This window comes from Cibotium barometz, chromosome 51, assembly GCF_041138505.1.
Source record: "Cibotium barometz isolate CiBa-2024 chromosome 51, ASM4113850v1, whole genome shotgun sequence".
Taxonomy (NCBI): domain Eukaryota; kingdom Viridiplantae; phylum Streptophyta; class Polypodiopsida; order Cyatheales; family Cibotiaceae; genus Cibotium; species Cibotium barometz.
Window position 1 is genome coordinate 2,131,837 of NC_141096.1, and position 16,692 is coordinate 2,148,528.

The following is a 16,692-nucleotide window of genomic DNA, read 5'->3' on the forward strand; positions in this document are numbered from 1 at the left end:
CTCTCAAAGGAGCCCCCAAATCACAAGCTATGTGCTTTCCATGTGTCAATAAATTCTCACATTCCACGTGCCAGCTTGTGCTTTCCATGTGCTACCTTTTTGACAACAATTGACTTCACCTTTTACATGTAACCATACAAATCAACCTTTGAGTTAGGACCCTTAGACTTTCTATTTACTTTCTCATGTGCATGTTCTTCCCCTTGCTCTATACTTGTTGCACTGTCACACATTGCTATTTCAACATGGTATGACCTATCACTCGGAGAACCTTCATACCTCCAAAGTGCTTCAATGCATATGACCTTTCCTTTGGCTCCAATTCAACACCAATTATCATGTCATGCCAAGAAGTTTTAGACTACCATCTACCAATGCAAATCACTCCATGGTGGCCTTGGCACTCATTTCGCCACTCACAGGGTGCAAACCACTTCTCCCCACTACCCCATGTTGAAGAGTCCACACCACTTCCACAAACAATGGAGGCTCATCTCATGAAGAATCTCTACATCGCCTATCACTTTCCATGCCGCCTTGACAGGCTGCATGTCATCAAAGTTTCCTAAGGCTTCCCATCATCTTACCCTGGATCTGGCTATAGATCAATCCCAAACTCTACAACTCAACCTCGACTGCCAACTCCATGGTGTATCCTGGACCATCTTGACTCCCCAAGAAAAGGGATGTCAAGTAAATGTTGAAGAAAGTAGCAAAGAGAATCAAAGAAAGTAGTTAACTTGGATAAGTCCTTGTTTGGAGAGAAGTGTGCACACATGGTTACACCTTCCACCTATATTGCCTATCCACATCATCTACATATTTTACTATGGGTATCCTAAATTTTTCACCTCACATCTCATGGCACTTACACACACTTGCACATGTAACTAGTCAACAACCCTCTAGGTACATTTATGGATGAGGGAATCGAGACGGGTACAAGCTTGGCCCATGGTACAACCCATCGCTTGGAAAACCCTCGACCTTACAGGTACCTCCAAATCACTTCAATGCATTTGATCTCTCCTTTGGCTCCAATTCAACATCAATCTTGCCTTGGCAGATGTATTCACCACACAAAGAAGCCTTATCTATGAGCATCATGCTGTGAGATTTGGGACATATTATCATTTTGTGCCAAGAAGTTTTGGACCACCAACTACCCATGCAAACCATTCCATGGTGGTCTTGACATTTATTCTGCCAGTCATAGGGTATGGACGGCTTCTCCCCGCTACCTCATGTTGAAGGATGCACACCACTTCCATAACCAACGGAGGTCCTGCATGAAGAACCTCTACATCGCCTATCACTTTCCATGCCACCTCGATAAGCTATTTGCCATCAAGGTTGCCTAAAGCTTCCCATCACCTTACCCTATATCTTGTTATGGATCAGTCTTGAACTCTACCACTTAACCTTGGCCACCAACTCCATGGAGTATCCCTGGACCATCCACACCATCCACATCTCGACAGGCAACTTCACCATCGATTTGGATGATGCAAGGATGTGTCACCATTGTAAGGTGCTTTGTTATCTTACCTACATGAGAACATACACGTAACTTTTGTAAGATGATGCTAAAACATATAAACCAACCTTACCATAAGCTTAATGTCAAATAGGAAAAGTCTACGAACTTAATGTACATAGTTGATTGAGACTAGTAATAGAGGCCGGACCGTTTTTAAGTTTAGTCGGCCTAATGTGAAAACTAGTCACTTGTATATAAGTAATTTTTTATAATATAATCATTCCCTTGCAATGGTTTACTTGTGAGCTCTCCTTTTTCCCTCTTTTTTCTTGTTTGTATGCTTTTAAATCTTGCTTGCTTGATGGATGTATGCTAGATAGGTTTTATTGTAGGTTTTCTTCTTGCAATAGCTTCTTCTTCTTCCCATGCCTTTGTGAGAGAGAACCATCATGAAGGACCATCTCTTCTTGCCTCCATCTAGGCATTGAGAGTTCCCCCTTCACCCCTTTGGTAAGGAGCATTCTAGTGTGACAACCGAGTGCGGATGCGACAGATGAACTAGCACACCCATGATAGGAAGTTTCATGCGGCTCGAAGGCAAGACCTAATGACACATGCTTCGGCAAGGCTAAGGTAAGTTGTTGACTTGAACACTTTATAAAATATTTCATCTAGTGTTATCTATCAATATATAATTAAATCAATTGAGGTTCTATCAAGTGTACACACACACATAGAGAATGTGTAAAATCTTTCTCTTTTTAATACTACAGCGAGACATGTTTGACCCTAACATGGGTTGGTTGATATGATCATAGTAGCCAGAAAGAGAACACGATCTTCTTTAAACTAATGTTTCTTAATGAGCCATGGCTTAGAATCAAGTTCAAAATGTAGGCACCCAACATATTATCTTATAAGCTCATTAATGCTCTTAGAGGGATACCTGACATAGTATTAGATACCAATATCTATTTCCATTAAGCCTAAAATAAAGCTAAGGAAGTAGCTATTCATGCATTATTAAACATTAGAATTGTCCCCTTGCAACTCAATCCAAAATACTTTGAAGTACTCTCTTAAAGTGATGATGCATGGGGTTAAGAGTCACGTGGAGGTGGATTGAAAGCTTTAAAGGCACTTATGACTTTCTTGACATGGCACTTGAATGATTTCTACATATACATGAATGCTTTGAGCTTATATATTTAGAGGCGTTCTCATGGAAATCATTGGGTTAAATAAAGAAAAGGGGAGGCATATTAAAAATAATGATGTGAGTTAGACATGCAAGCTATATCACCACCATGGTCTTCCTTGCAAAAGATAAATTGGATATTTGAAGCTCTATGGCCTTACTTAGGTTTTATTGCAAAGGCCTATCTCATGTCAAACAAAGGAAGTCGATCTTATAAAAACAATGGGTTGAAAGGTAGGGGGCAAGAGGTAAAATGTGGAGGATTGTCCTTGATTATCAATGTTAGCCTTAGAAGTCTTGGTGTGAATAGCCCTACACACAGGCAACGTTTACCCTTGCTGGTAGGGGTTTTCCCCCCCTGTGAACGCACTTTAGTGTGTTAACCACATCAACCCTAGGGCTAGGACTGCTAGTACTTTTTACTCCACACATTCATGATTATCATCAAGTACTTCCATCTATCATATCTCATCTCTCTCGCTCTTTGAGCTGAATACGAGTGTGTGTGTGTGTGTGTGTGTGTAGAGCATCTACTCCCTCATCCAGCATTGGTATCAGAGCTTAGTATCAGAGCCTGGTTTCAAAGCTTGGTTTTAGAGCCAATAGCTCCACTTCGTTATTCTCTATCGCGGTTCATTAATCTACGCCGTTGTATGTCTCAGGTACACTCACGCCCTTCTATACTTTGTTGGTGTCATTAATCTTGTCATCGTACATTTTGGGTAAGTTCTCACACTTTCCACAGATCTAGGTTTTTTGCCTCCTTCTGTATATAAGAAGGAAATTTGTTATAGGGTCCAGGTGTGCTAGGATTATTCACTTGAGGGGAGGTGTGCTAGGCACTGGTCGCGGACTATCAAGTAAGAGGGAAACTTGGTATGGGGTCCAGGTGTGCTAGGAGTATTCACTTGAGGGGAGGTGTTGAAATATACAAGTGAATAGGGTGTGTGCGGGAACAAGCCCTTAGCAAGAGACTGTAAAAGAGAATCTGTAGAAGCTGTGAAAAGGTGAGAAGTATCTACTTAGAGAGAATAAAGGGTAGCATGAGGAGATTTAGGAGGTGTGGACGTATTCTGGGAAGAGGTGGAGAGAATCAAGCAAGAGAGGTGGAGTGAATCAAGGAGAAATCAGTGGGATTGGATGTAAACTCTATAAATGGATGTAAACTCTATAAATCGAGGCATTGGCCTAATGAGAATTTGCTGGTTTTTTATTATCCATGCCTACATTAAGCTATCAGTTAATTGCTCACTAATCACATCTTAATTATCATCTAATCTCTTTGTTAATGATGTTGATTGTAGCATTTAATCCACCATAGCTCATCACATTGCTGCAAAATGGCAAAGGAAAATCTGGGGCTCTTTCTCGTGCTAAACCTAAGGGTAAAGCACCAACCCATTCAGATCCTCCTAAGCCCAAAGATGAGAAATTTGAGAATAAGAGATGCACCTATTGTCAAAAACCTGGTCATGTCATTGAGGAATGCCATAAGCAAACATAGAATGAAAAAAAAATGGATGAAGCAGCAAGGTCTTACTACCACTACAACCGACAATGCCGAGGTTCGCACATGATGGCTATGCATTAACATTCACATGTGTTATTTGCCTACTTCTTGTTTGTCATTGTTGGATGCTGATTGATACTTTGATATAGATGCAAAATTTGTCAGTTGGTGTTGGTCCATCTGATGCAGTGGAAGAGGCTAATTGGGCTCATGAGATTGTGGCTTAGTCAATACATCCTCATTGCATGATGTTACTCTGCTAGTCATAGATTCTGGTCATGATCCGTACTTTGATGATTATGATTTCTAGCAATTGTTAACTGAGTTTTCTCTATGGTTGTTGCATTTGAGGGGGGGCACATGTTGTGTATTGCTATTGGTGATGTGGGTGGTCACTTATGCACTTGACCTCTCAATTGTGCTATGTCTTGGAGACATACCTTTATGTAATGACGCTTACTTGCTGAGATGTATTACATAAAGGTATGTCTTGGAGACATACCTTTATGTAATGACGCTTACTTGCTGAGATGTATTAATTTCTTTCCTTGCTTCATGTTTGATTTGCCTCCCCTTTACAGCTTATTTACATGGATGCTAATGGTGTCAGACTGTTACATTGTCTTCAGTTTTGCTGCCTTATCACTATGGATAATTCAAGTCCTTTATTGATATATTGACATTAAGTGGACCTTGACAGCTTATGCATTGCTATTGAAAATTGTTCACAGTTCTCACATCTTCATGCTTATTGTTGAATCAGGTGAGCCTCCTTTGGCTCCAAATCAGTCTTATGCTCTGCTACTACTGACAATCAATCAATCATCAGCAGTCTAACTTTTCCATATTACTCCAAATTAGTCTTATGCTCTGCTACTACTGACAATCAATCAATCATCAGCAGTCTAACTTTTCCATATTACTCCAGATCAGCCACACTTTGATTAGGATGCCTTGGGTGATACATTAGTTGAAGAGGATGCAGCTAACTGTGACTCACAGAGTTTCCCGCTGACAACAAGCTAACTACACTTATGTCACGTCAACAGAAGTAGATACGTGCTACCTCTCGACACGCATCTGAGTTTGTTGATATAGCCCTTGTTGCTTCCACATTAAATGAGGAGCCACTTTCTCCGTTTGATGCATTGGATAATGATGATAGGGTTGATTTGCTCGTGACTGGCCCTGATGAAGGGTGAATTTCAGCTTTCATTGTCGAATTACAACATGCATTTGATGTTATAGACATAGGGCTTTTGCATTATTATTTAGGTATCCAGTTTATACTAGTTGAGAACGGCATCATGCTATTACTTGAGGACTCTTTCGAGCCTTCTGTGCAGCCACATATTAGCAGGTTGTTGGATGCCTTATGTATCTATGTACTACCCATCTTGACATTCAGTATGCAATGTCACAATTGAGCGTTGCCTTGGCACTCCGCATTGGCAAGTAGTGAACCGCGTCTTTCGTTACCTTCAAGGCACTCTAGACTTTGCATTGTTTTATAGCAATGCGTCTTCTTTATGCTTGATCACCTACACTAACAATGACTAGGCATCATGTTATGACACTAGGGTGTCAACCAGTGGAAACTGTTTCCTTCTTAGCAGTTCATGCATTTCATGGCTCAGTAAGAAGCAGCTGATAGTGGCCACTTCTAGTTGTGAGATTGAGTATAGGGCAGAATTCATAGCTACTGTACAGTGTGTATAGCTCCGCCATTTATTGGCAGATCTTGGTATTATACAGTTGTCTTCTACCACCATTTTCATTGACAGCTAGAATGCATTAGTAGTCACGCAGAATCCAGTTTTTCATGCATGAACACAACACATTGAGGTGCCTCATAATTATGTCAAGGAAAGTCTCCATGTAGGAGCGATTTTATTGACTTATGTGCCTACATAAGCTAATGTGGTAGATGGATTTACCAAGTCCCTTTCCAGGGAAAAGTTTGAGGCTTTCCGCAAGGCTTTGAACTTTTTACCTCTACCAAGGTAGTCTGATACACCATGTACATGTTCACACCATTCACTTCAGAGGGGTTTGTTTGCCTTGAAGTCCAGGTGTGAATAGCCCTACACACATGCACTTTTTACCCTGTGCTAGCTGTAGGGGTTTCTTTTCCCGTGTGAACACACTCTAGTGTGTTAGCCATGTCAGCCCTAGGGCTAAGGCTACTAGTACTTTGTACTCCACACATTCATGATTATAATCGAGTACTTCCAACTATCACATCTCATCTCTCTCGCTCTTTGAGCTCGATACGACTCTGTGTGTGTGTGTGTGTGTGTGTGTAGAGCATCTACTCCCTCATCCAATGATCAAAAGACTCTTAAATACTTCAACTAGAACAAGGATGACTAGTATAGAAATGCCATTTAAGAAGTGAACACTTTGCCTTTACCCTTTGAGAGACTCGCATTCAAGCAAAGGCAGTTGGCGTCCTCTTTCACAATGCCATTACAACAAAGGGAGAGCCTACTCATTAAGGTGGTTTTCCACTATGTAAGGGGTTGCTACATTCTTTAGGTTACATGAACTACATATATTAACGTGGTTATAAGGTGTGAGCATACATCTTGTGCTTGGGCTTTTGAACCTTGATGCGTAATGGTAAAGTTTTTTTTTAAATAAAAAAAATTGGTCTTAAAGTAAAAATAGGAATATTTAATAATGAAATTAACTATTGCACATTGCACGTTGCTAATTTATAAAGAATAAAATGCCATAATCTCAGTTTATCATGAAATTGACCATTGCACCATTAAACGTTGCTAATTTATCAAGAATAAAAGGGGAAGACCATAATCTTAGTTTTATCAAATTTTGAAAAGAAGTGTGCTAACTCTCCCCCACTAGGTGTTCTTGCAACAAGCATTTGCTAGTATGCTGCTAGGGTATGGAATATGGATCTTACCTATATGGATGCAATTTTATAGACACACTATCTTCAAATAGTATTTGAGTTCATGTTGGTTATGCTTTGTATTTGTATTGATGTTATGGATAAGTACATTGGAGGAGATAAAATAAGAAGGTTGATCTTTTTTTTTTGGGACCAATAATATATAATTAAGGAGTGGGATTTAAGAAGGTCGATCTTCACAAGGATTTGTCCCTTTCTAATAGTAATGTTCTTTATAGCAAACGTAGACGTACTAATACATTGGACAATATACTTTGGCAAATAGGCAGGTTCCATTATTGTAGCACAAAGGTGCAAAGCACTCAAAAATTTCTATTAGTGAAGTATAAAAAGAAAATAGTACTTGCTCTTAAAAAAAAGACTATTTATACAAACCCCGATGATTTCTAAAGGCAAAGGGTCTTTTTTGAGTCATTTAAGGCATACCCATTGGTGGGTGTTGTCTTCGTGTAGAACACTGTTTATGCTCCTAATTTTTAACCCTAGCTAGTTAATCAGACTCCATTAACCTAACCAAAGAACATAAATAATATGCTTGGAATCTTACCCATTAGAAGTATACATTTGTGAATTCTGGTAGGATGAGGACCAACAAAACGATCCAAAAGTTTAAAATTGCCCCCCGGAAATATATTATTAGCCCTTAGCTAAGGCACATGAAAAGTACCCTTCATATATATGCTTAATAAACATTAGCTATTTAGGTGCAGGGGAAGAAGGCAACGATTCTTGGGAGCAGGTACAGAGAGGAAGAGGTTCTTGTAGGCTGTTTTCTCCATGGATCTTTCCCTTGTAACAGAGCAGTACAGCAACCCCTATCTCAGCGTCGATGGTAGCAGCCACCATCACCACCACCACCATCATCTTCAGCAGCAGCAGCAGCAGCAGCAGCAGCAGCAGCAGCAGCATCAACAACATTACTATCAGCATCAACATGCGCTCTCTCTGGCGCCCCCCACAGGCAAGGGTTTCTATGACCTCGAGCCTGTGGAGCATCCGGGCGGCACGGCCTCTGCGCCCACCAGCATAGGGGTACTGCTTCCTCCACACCATACTGAGCACGTGATGCCGTACCCTGCGGCCCCAACTACGGCCGCCACAGCCGGTGCCCTCCCCTTCCAGCAGTACCCCCCATCCATGATGGCGCCCTTACCTTCTCATAGTCCTGGGCATACCTGGGCCAGAAACCCTACCTTCAGCAACAACGCGCATCTCCCCGTCCAGCAGCTTCATTACCCTTTGCCCTCCTATAATGCTGAAGTGCATCCTGGTGGTGCTGCTGTTGTTGATCATTCTCTGCAGTATTCTTCCCTGTATGGCTGGGGCTCCGAGCCTTATAGATCACAGTGGGCTCAATCATGGGACAATTGCCTTCCCCCCGGAGTCTCACCAACTGCCGCAACCCCGGCTGTTGGAGCCGATTTAAGGACAGCTAGGCCGGCCCCTGTAAGTACCATCATCACCTCCTCTTGTGTCACATTTTCTGTTTCTCATTTTTGTAGTTTAGCGTTCAAATTTGTTGGGGTAACCCATATGTCCATTTTTTGTCTCAACAAATTTGGGTTGACCATTCAGCATTTTTGTCTCAAAGTTAACCCCCATTGTCCAGGCATCGATGAAATGTAAGGGAATGCGATTGTGATGTAGTTGTCTTGCTTTCTGTTAATTTTGTTTTCTTTTTCTCCCTTAATCTGTTGATACATGTGCATTGATTAGCTGCTAGTTAATGGGCCTATTATTTAGGGAATAGTGAAAATATAGGAAGATTTGGATCCTGGTTGGCTAATAAGGTGTTAGGTTTCAAGAATAACTTGTGAAGTTTTTGGCAATGTGCATTGACTGTTTAGGAGGCCGCACTTTTTATGAGATCTTTTCTCAGGGTATAACAATGAAAGCGTGGTATTTAAATCACTTTTAAGTATACTACTTAAGAGTACATAGAGAAGAGGAAGAGAGTAAGTAGGTGATATCCGAAGACTTGATTCTCTTAACATTGTAAAGCTACAAAGAAGCTAGATTCTCTCAATGTCGGAAAGCCTACCAATTTATAAAGAAACTTCCATTATATGTGAAGGACTAAACCACATACTAAGCTCAATGAGATGTGAATAGAGCAAGAAAAATAGATGTACTCCTCTTCCTATTGCTGAAATATATGGCACTTTTAAGAGTTGAATTTGTTGCTATTTGGATGGGTTCTATAAATCCTCAAGTTTGATCTCCTCTCCCTTGGCTGGTTGCGTTAAAATTCCGGTATAAAGTATCCGGGATGGAGAGAGTTGTTCTATTGAAAGGGCTCGAAAGTCCAAAAGTATGCCAACTTGCTTTGCTTTATGTCCTTGTAGTCTTTGCAAAACATTTTGTAGTGTTTTCCTTGTTTATCGTTGTTCTTGTTACATCAGTGCAATTATTCTCTCAATTTGTAGAGTTAGGAGTTTTCCAATCTTATATATGCTTTAGGTTTGTCGCCTCGTATTTAGTAGCTAGTCTTTGTAATCTTATATATGCTTTAGGTTTGTCACCTTGTACTTAGTAGCTAGTCTTCGTAATCTTGTATATGCTTTAGGTTTGTAGCCTTTGCACTTGGTAGCAAGTCTTCGTTTGATATTATCTTTTGATTTCCTCTCCTTAGGAGCTAGGTTTGTTAGTTTATTTATTTTTGATCTTTCAAATGCTTTGTTTTTGTCTTGGTCCTTCTACACTATTATTTCTTTCTCAAATCTCTCAATTCGTAAGTTCAGATTTTTCTGACCTTATGAAGGTATATATTTATAGTGCTTTTCAAGCATTTGCCAAGGTACATGTCATTAAAATTTTAATTTTTTTTGTTGAAATCATATTCAGGGCATGCTCTAGGCATCCTTGTAATACAGATTGTGTATACAATGTGTATTTTTAGGCTTGAAAAGACCCATGACAAGTATCCGGATGGAGAGAGAGGGGCTCTATTAATAGGCCCCAGAGTCCAAAAATAGGCCAACTTGCTTTGCTTTATGTCCTTGTATTCTTTGCAAAATGGTTTCTAGTGTTTTCCTTGTTTGTGTTTGTCCTTGTTAAGTAAGTGTAATTATTCTCTCTATGTAGGCTTGGGTGTTTTCCAATCTTATAAAATTATTTATATTTGATGTTCATTACCTTTGTACTTCATTGTGGTTTTCTAGCATTTGCCAATGTACACGTCATTTATTTTTTCATTTCTTTGTTGAAATCATATTTAGGGTATGCTCTAGGCATCTTTGTAATACAGAATGTATCTTTTAGGCCTTGTAGGCCATTTTGGTCTTTTGTAGACAACTTCACACAGGGGACATACTTCGACGACTCAGTGATACAACCATAGGAGGTGGACATATGATAGCACATACTTGTTTCATTGTATATGTAGATTGACAAGATTTTTTTAATTCTTTCCATATTCATCCTTCCAGTTTATACGTGGATCATATGTACTACTTTTTGGTCTCTTAGACCCTTTGGGTCTTGTGTAGACGTTAAGATAATTTCTCTGTCTCTGTCTCTCTCTCTTTCTCTCTTATTTGGCTCAAAAAGCTCATTACGTAGGCATAAGAGCCAAGGATTTATGAGTACATTTAGCCTTTTGTGACATGGAGCCAGGATCGAGGGAAAGCATGTTATGAGATTTCATTGCCTATTGTTCTAAGATGGTTTTGGCCCCCTCTCATGGGTGATGCAGTATAGAGATCAAAGATGTTTGTGTCAAAGTCACGCAGCAGCAGCACGCACACCACCCTAGGGCACTGAACGTCGGCGGTTGGGCTCCCATCTTCCCAACCGTTGCTCCCCCCAAAAACCCGGCCGGAGAAGATATCTATGACAAGGTGCCACCACACCCCTATATATGGCTCTTCGATTTCCCATGCTCTTGCATATGGGATAATCCACCACAACTTCCAATCATGCGATAACCTGAGAGTAGCTACAAGAATTGCCACCTCCAACACCCTCCTTCAATTTGAGCACCTCGATCAACAAAGGTTAGGAGCGCCCAGGACCACATAGGTTGAGGTCTGATACCATGTCAAAGTCAAGTAGCAGCAGCATGCACACCACCCCAGGGCATTGAGCAACGTCGATGGCTCGGCTCCCATCTCCCAACTGTTGTTCCCCCCAAAAACTCCGCGAGAGGAGACATCTATGGCAAGGTGCCACCACACCCTATATATGGCTCTTCGACTTCCCAATCTCTTGCACATGGGATAATCCATCACAACTTCCAGTCATGCGATAACCTGAGAGTAGCGACGAGAATTGCCACCTCCAATAGTTTGGGCTTGTACTTAAAGGAGCTCGGCTGTAATCGGGAGTTTTTGATGACTCACATATCCTTAGAATTTTTTGGGCTCCATTAGGTGACCACCTATCATGATTGTGACTTAATCTCTCTTAATTGCTCTTAATCACCCTTAATTACTCTTAATCATTGGGGACAAGTAGACTCCACATTCAAGGTCCTCTTTCATGCCTTTGAGAGCACCAAAGGAGAACATGAAGGGTCACACCTTGTCACATGGGTCATCACCGAAGGACACGTCTCTTCAATGGGACACATCTCTACGTCCAAAGGACATAACTATTCATTCAAGAGTCACGCCCTTTCATAAGGGTTTAGAGTTTGTATGGAAGAGAGGGAGAGAATGCCCCATTTAGTTTTGCTCAATTTTAGTTTGCCCCCCAATTTTCTATCACACAAAAAAAAAAAACAATGATGGCAAGCTGTAGCCTCACCAGGGTACTCATAGCATAATATTGGGTCTTCTCTCTCATCTTTTGCAAGCATCGGTTGGTGTGGTGACTCCTTCAGGTAGAATCATCCTCTTTCAACAGTCGTTTCCTTTCAAGTGAAGAAGGCCTGACCAGCCACATACAAAAAAAAGAACGAAATCCATTCTAATCTGCATGGCCAACCACGATGAGCCCCAATTGTGTGAAAATGGCTTTTTTCCCAGCCCTAAAAAGGGGATTTTTCTGGGTTTTATCCGATTTATTTGTTTTATTAGGTCTTGCTACTGGCAGACTGCCCCTTTACTGGGCTGACCAGCAGCACACCACCTTATATAGCATAGCCTCATTATTCAGCACCGGTACCACATCATTGACCATATCAGGTACCACTTCATCATCTGCTGCTGCTGCTACCGGTGTCTGTTTCCACATCAGCATATCATCATCGTTGTCAGGTCAGCTCCAGCTGCAGCATACCCTTGGGACAGCAGCCCACTCTCTGCTACATAGGAGCCGTCTCTGCTACATATCATCTGCGTTTACATCAGCATATCATCAGAGCTCATCAGCGTTTTTACCTCAGCTCATGGGACAGCAGCCCTCTCTGCTACATAGAGCATACCAGCGTTTTATCTTCAGTTCACACCTTGGGACAGCAGCCCACTCTCTGTTACAGTACAGCACCTCAGCGTTTTTATCATCAGTTCATATCTTGGGACAGCAGCCCACTCGCTGCTACAGCACATCTGTGTTTTTCTTCTAGAGTTTACCTCGTGACAGTCTGCTCACCATCTCACATCATTGGGATGGCAGCCCCCTCTACTTATCTTCATCGACACCACTTGGGACGTCAGCCCTTTCTGTTCCTCTCCACCACTCAGGTATTGCAGCACCCTTGTCAACAGAGCTTGCACCACTTGAGACGGCCCTCTCTGCTCTTCATCACCACTCAGGTACCGCAGCACCCTTGTCACCAGAGTTTGCATTGTCACTTCACCTTCCGTTGCTCACTACCACCTCGGAGTGCCTCTCCATCCACCGACGTGAGCCTACGACACCGACCACCTCAGGGAGTGCCTTTGCCTCACATCGACGCGAGCCTTCATCACATCGACGCGTTCCAATTTCTTATTTTGTGCCTTTATAAATACACACAAACAACAAAAAAATGTGGTATTTCCGTGTTCAAGAAACCCGACGTTTCATTCTTCTCTAGGCATAGCACTCTTCGAGAGTCAACATTACCTTCTACGGGTTGAAGATACCTACTCACATTTACTGGACACATCTTACCATTTTCCAGTGAATCCTCTTTTACTGCGATAGCTTATGGATGAAGGGAGTTACGAGTTTAGTTACATTTAGGACTCTCCTCCTCGGGCACCTTCTTTGGCGACACCTTCAGTGCCTTCTCCCATACTTGACCCCCCACCTCGCATCTTTCAAGTACAAGTAGCTACACCTACCTCAGAGCCTTGCTAGTATGACGTGTGGATCTTCGCAGTGACAACTTACTGGATACATCTTACCATTTTTGAGTGAATTCTCTTTTATTGTAGTAGCTTATGGATGAAGGGAGTTACGAGTTTATTTACATTCAGGACTCTCCTTCCTGGGCACCTTCTTTGGCGACACCTTCAGTGCCTTCTTCCATACTTGGACCCCCACCTTTCATCTTTCGAGTACAGGTAGCTACACCTACCTCAGAGCCTTGCTAGTACGACATGTGGATCTTCGCAGTGATAACTTCCAAGAAATACCTGCACCATTATACCTTTCTTCTGCAACAATACCCATACGTGGGCCTCTTCCATGAGCTTGGTTTCTATCCAAAGGGACCACCTTTCTTATTTATGGTACGTGCTGCCTTACCTAACTATTCTCCTCGGACACCTACACTAGTACCCGAGAGTCCTAGCCACGTGCTGACCCGCTTCTCTACACCGGGTGGCCTATTCTTGCTCCCATCTTGACCACCTCGCCCCAACCTTCCTCCGTGGCATCAACTCGCCCTCCAGGTGATGGTTCTCACTAGGGCACAACAGCGCCAATAGGAGCTGCATCCAGTTCTATCTCCTACCGCGGCGGATGAACCATTCATTGCGGACGAATCCTGTCACGTGTACCCATGCACTGTGGTACACGGTGCTAAACTGGCTCATCAACAGTGCAAGAATCATGTACAGAAGTAGTACCTTTTAGGATTTATTTGTTGTATGCCGTGACCCCTCTGTGAGCCCAGTCTGGGACATGTCCATTGTGAAGCACGAGCTACATAGGTCAGTCTTCCAACCTTAGAGTGTCAGGGTAGTCCTCTTAGCCCACTGTGGAGAATTTAGCAAGTGTTCATCATATAGGGCATGTAGATGTCAACCATAGTAGTAGATGCATGTAGGGCATAGAAGTACATTGCATATAGAAAGGGGCCAGCCCTAAGGCCAGCCCCAAGAGGTGGCTAGCCTTGCAAGAGCCAACTCCTTGTCATGCCTACAAGACCATGTCGGCTAGGTCCTTTGACTTGGGGCTCCAGTCGGCCAGGCCCATGTAGACTTGGGCTCGGTCAGCCATATCTGGTAGCCACCCGACTAGCTACAGGAAGCCGACTAGCATCTCATGCTAGTCGTGATCAGTTGCAGCAGCCCGACCATGTCCAGATTCAGTCGACTAGGTATTAATGCCAGTCATGGACTCTTTCTGCTAGTCCCTCGACAGGCTTTAAGGGGCAGTTGACTGGGCACCTTGAACCATGTAAAAGGGGCAGCTGACTCGGCACCTTAAACCATGTAAAAGGGCAATGCATATTCAATCCATAAATCATCAGATATAAACCAGAGATTATCATTAGAAGTCAAGCATGTGTGCATAAGCTTGTGCCTGTGCATACTTATAGCCATACTTGTGCTTTCAGCCCAAGGCAAAGAAGCTCAGTCTCTTCAGGAGTTTTCAAGACACCTTCCCTCAGTCTCGGGCCGGTGTATTTCTCCCGAAGATAGCTTCAAAGTTGTCTAAAGCTTATGCATAGTTCTGCCCAGTGTTTGGTTGCTTTGTTCTTGCGTTTGATGGTCAGTCAGTCAGTTTGTCGGTTCAATCTTGTGGACACAATTCGGCTTGTATACAGTTCTCTAGAAGAAGAAATAAATTATAAAGCAAATACTCTTGCTTGCAGGGGCCCCCCTTCAGTGGGTAATTTGGGATTCCATCTGGTGACAGGTGTTGTCTCTACTACATATATTTTCAGATTCATGTATGGTATTTTAAAGGATTGCTAAAGACTCACTAAACTCAGGTTTAAAGAAATGCTTCGTTGTTTCACATGGTCCTAGCTCGGCGCATGCTACAATGTATCAGAGTTTGGGACTTGATTCAACCAGGCAACCTAGGGTGAGGGCATCTGTTGGATGGTAAAGCTGAGATCGGGAAAAACCACTCACCCATCCACAATGGCATCAAGCTCCGAAGACATCACTAAAGAAGAAGAACCATTCGAAGAAACGCTTCCGCAAAAAGAAGACGAAGACAATCAAAAACTAAAGGAGTAGATATGGCAACTCTGGATTGAACTGGAAAGAGTGCAGATGGAAAAACAACTGGCAGAATTATAGGCAACCTTGGCCTAGCAGGAGACACCTAAAGAGCAAAGTTCCTCAATGGAACAATGGTGTCGATGGATGATTGAAAAAGACGAGCAAAGACTGTGAAGCAAGACTGGCCGAACAAGTGGTAGAGAAAGCAGGCCAAAGAGGAGCGATTGCGGGCGGAGCTCGAAGCGCAGGCGAACCACGAGCGAGAGGCTCACGAAGACTTGCGGGACCAGTTCCAACAGACACTCCGGACTCTGGTAACTTCTTTCCACCCTGTGCAATCCTCCACAACCCTAGGCATAGCCTCGACAACAGTTATCCGTGCCTCATTGAACTTCAGCAAGTATGACGGCAAGTGCGACCATTCGGTTGTGATTCAGTTTATTCACCAGTTTGTTGCCCACTTTCCTTTTTCAAAAATCACAGTAACCCAAGACAAAGTCCATCTGGTGGTTCCACACGTCGCCGGTGATGCAGTCACTTGGTGGCAACATTGGTCCCGTTTGCATACAGATCCTTACATTGGCTTACCGGACTATGATTGGGACACCTTTGTGTCGGATTTGAAGACCAAGTTTCTACCTCCGCAGTACATGACCAATCTAGAAGATGAGTTCTACAAACTCACCTAGAACGGTTCCCCTGTGCTCACTTACTCCAACAAGTGATCACATTAGCTCAACAGTTGGGGAAGTCTGAGGAGGAGAAGCTCAAGCAGTTCATTTGGGGATTGGATCCAAACATTCGGTTCCCCATTCGAAATTTTGAACCTCAGACATATGACATGGCTTTGACTCTTTGCACAGAATCATGAGATGATGCTCAATGGAGGCAAGCCCAAGACCGCTCCAGTCACCCCCAAACCTCAATAGCAGACGCAAACCAACCAACAGAACCAAGCGTCTAACCAGCAGTCAGGTAAGGGGGCTCCCACCAACAAGAAGAAGAAGGATCAAAAGAAGAAGGGCCAGAATAGCTCTGGGAAGGAGCGACAAGATGGACCTAAGAAGACTCCTGAAGAAAAGATCAAGGAGGGCCTTACTGGAGGATTCCTGCAGTCAGATGAGAAGGAACGTTACTTCAAAGAGAATCGTTGTTTTTTCTGCCACCACACGGGACGTGCCAAGAAGGATTGTACCAAATTGCAGGCGAAAAAGAGCAAACAACCAGTCTCTACAACGGCTACCGCCATAGCTATACCACCCCCTCCACCCCTGCCCTCAACCACCAATGCTGTTTAGCTTT

At 42.8% G+C, this 16,692-nt stretch overlaps 1 protein-coding gene across 1 annotated transcript in view; it reads left to right on the forward strand.

Annotated features, from left to right (window-relative positions):
• Positions 1–7,776: 7,776 nt before the first annotated feature.
• Positions 7,777–16,692, forward strand: part of LOC147609207 (uncharacterized) — a 47,582-nt gene continuing 38,666 nt past the window's right edge. The window contains exon 1 of the mRNA XM_086787428.1: positions 7,777–8,569. Within this exon, the coding sequence (XP_086643554.1) occupies positions 7,901–8,569 (669 nt within the window). The 5' untranslated portion in view covers positions 7,777–7,900. The remainder of the gene's footprint in view (positions 8,570–16,692) is intronic.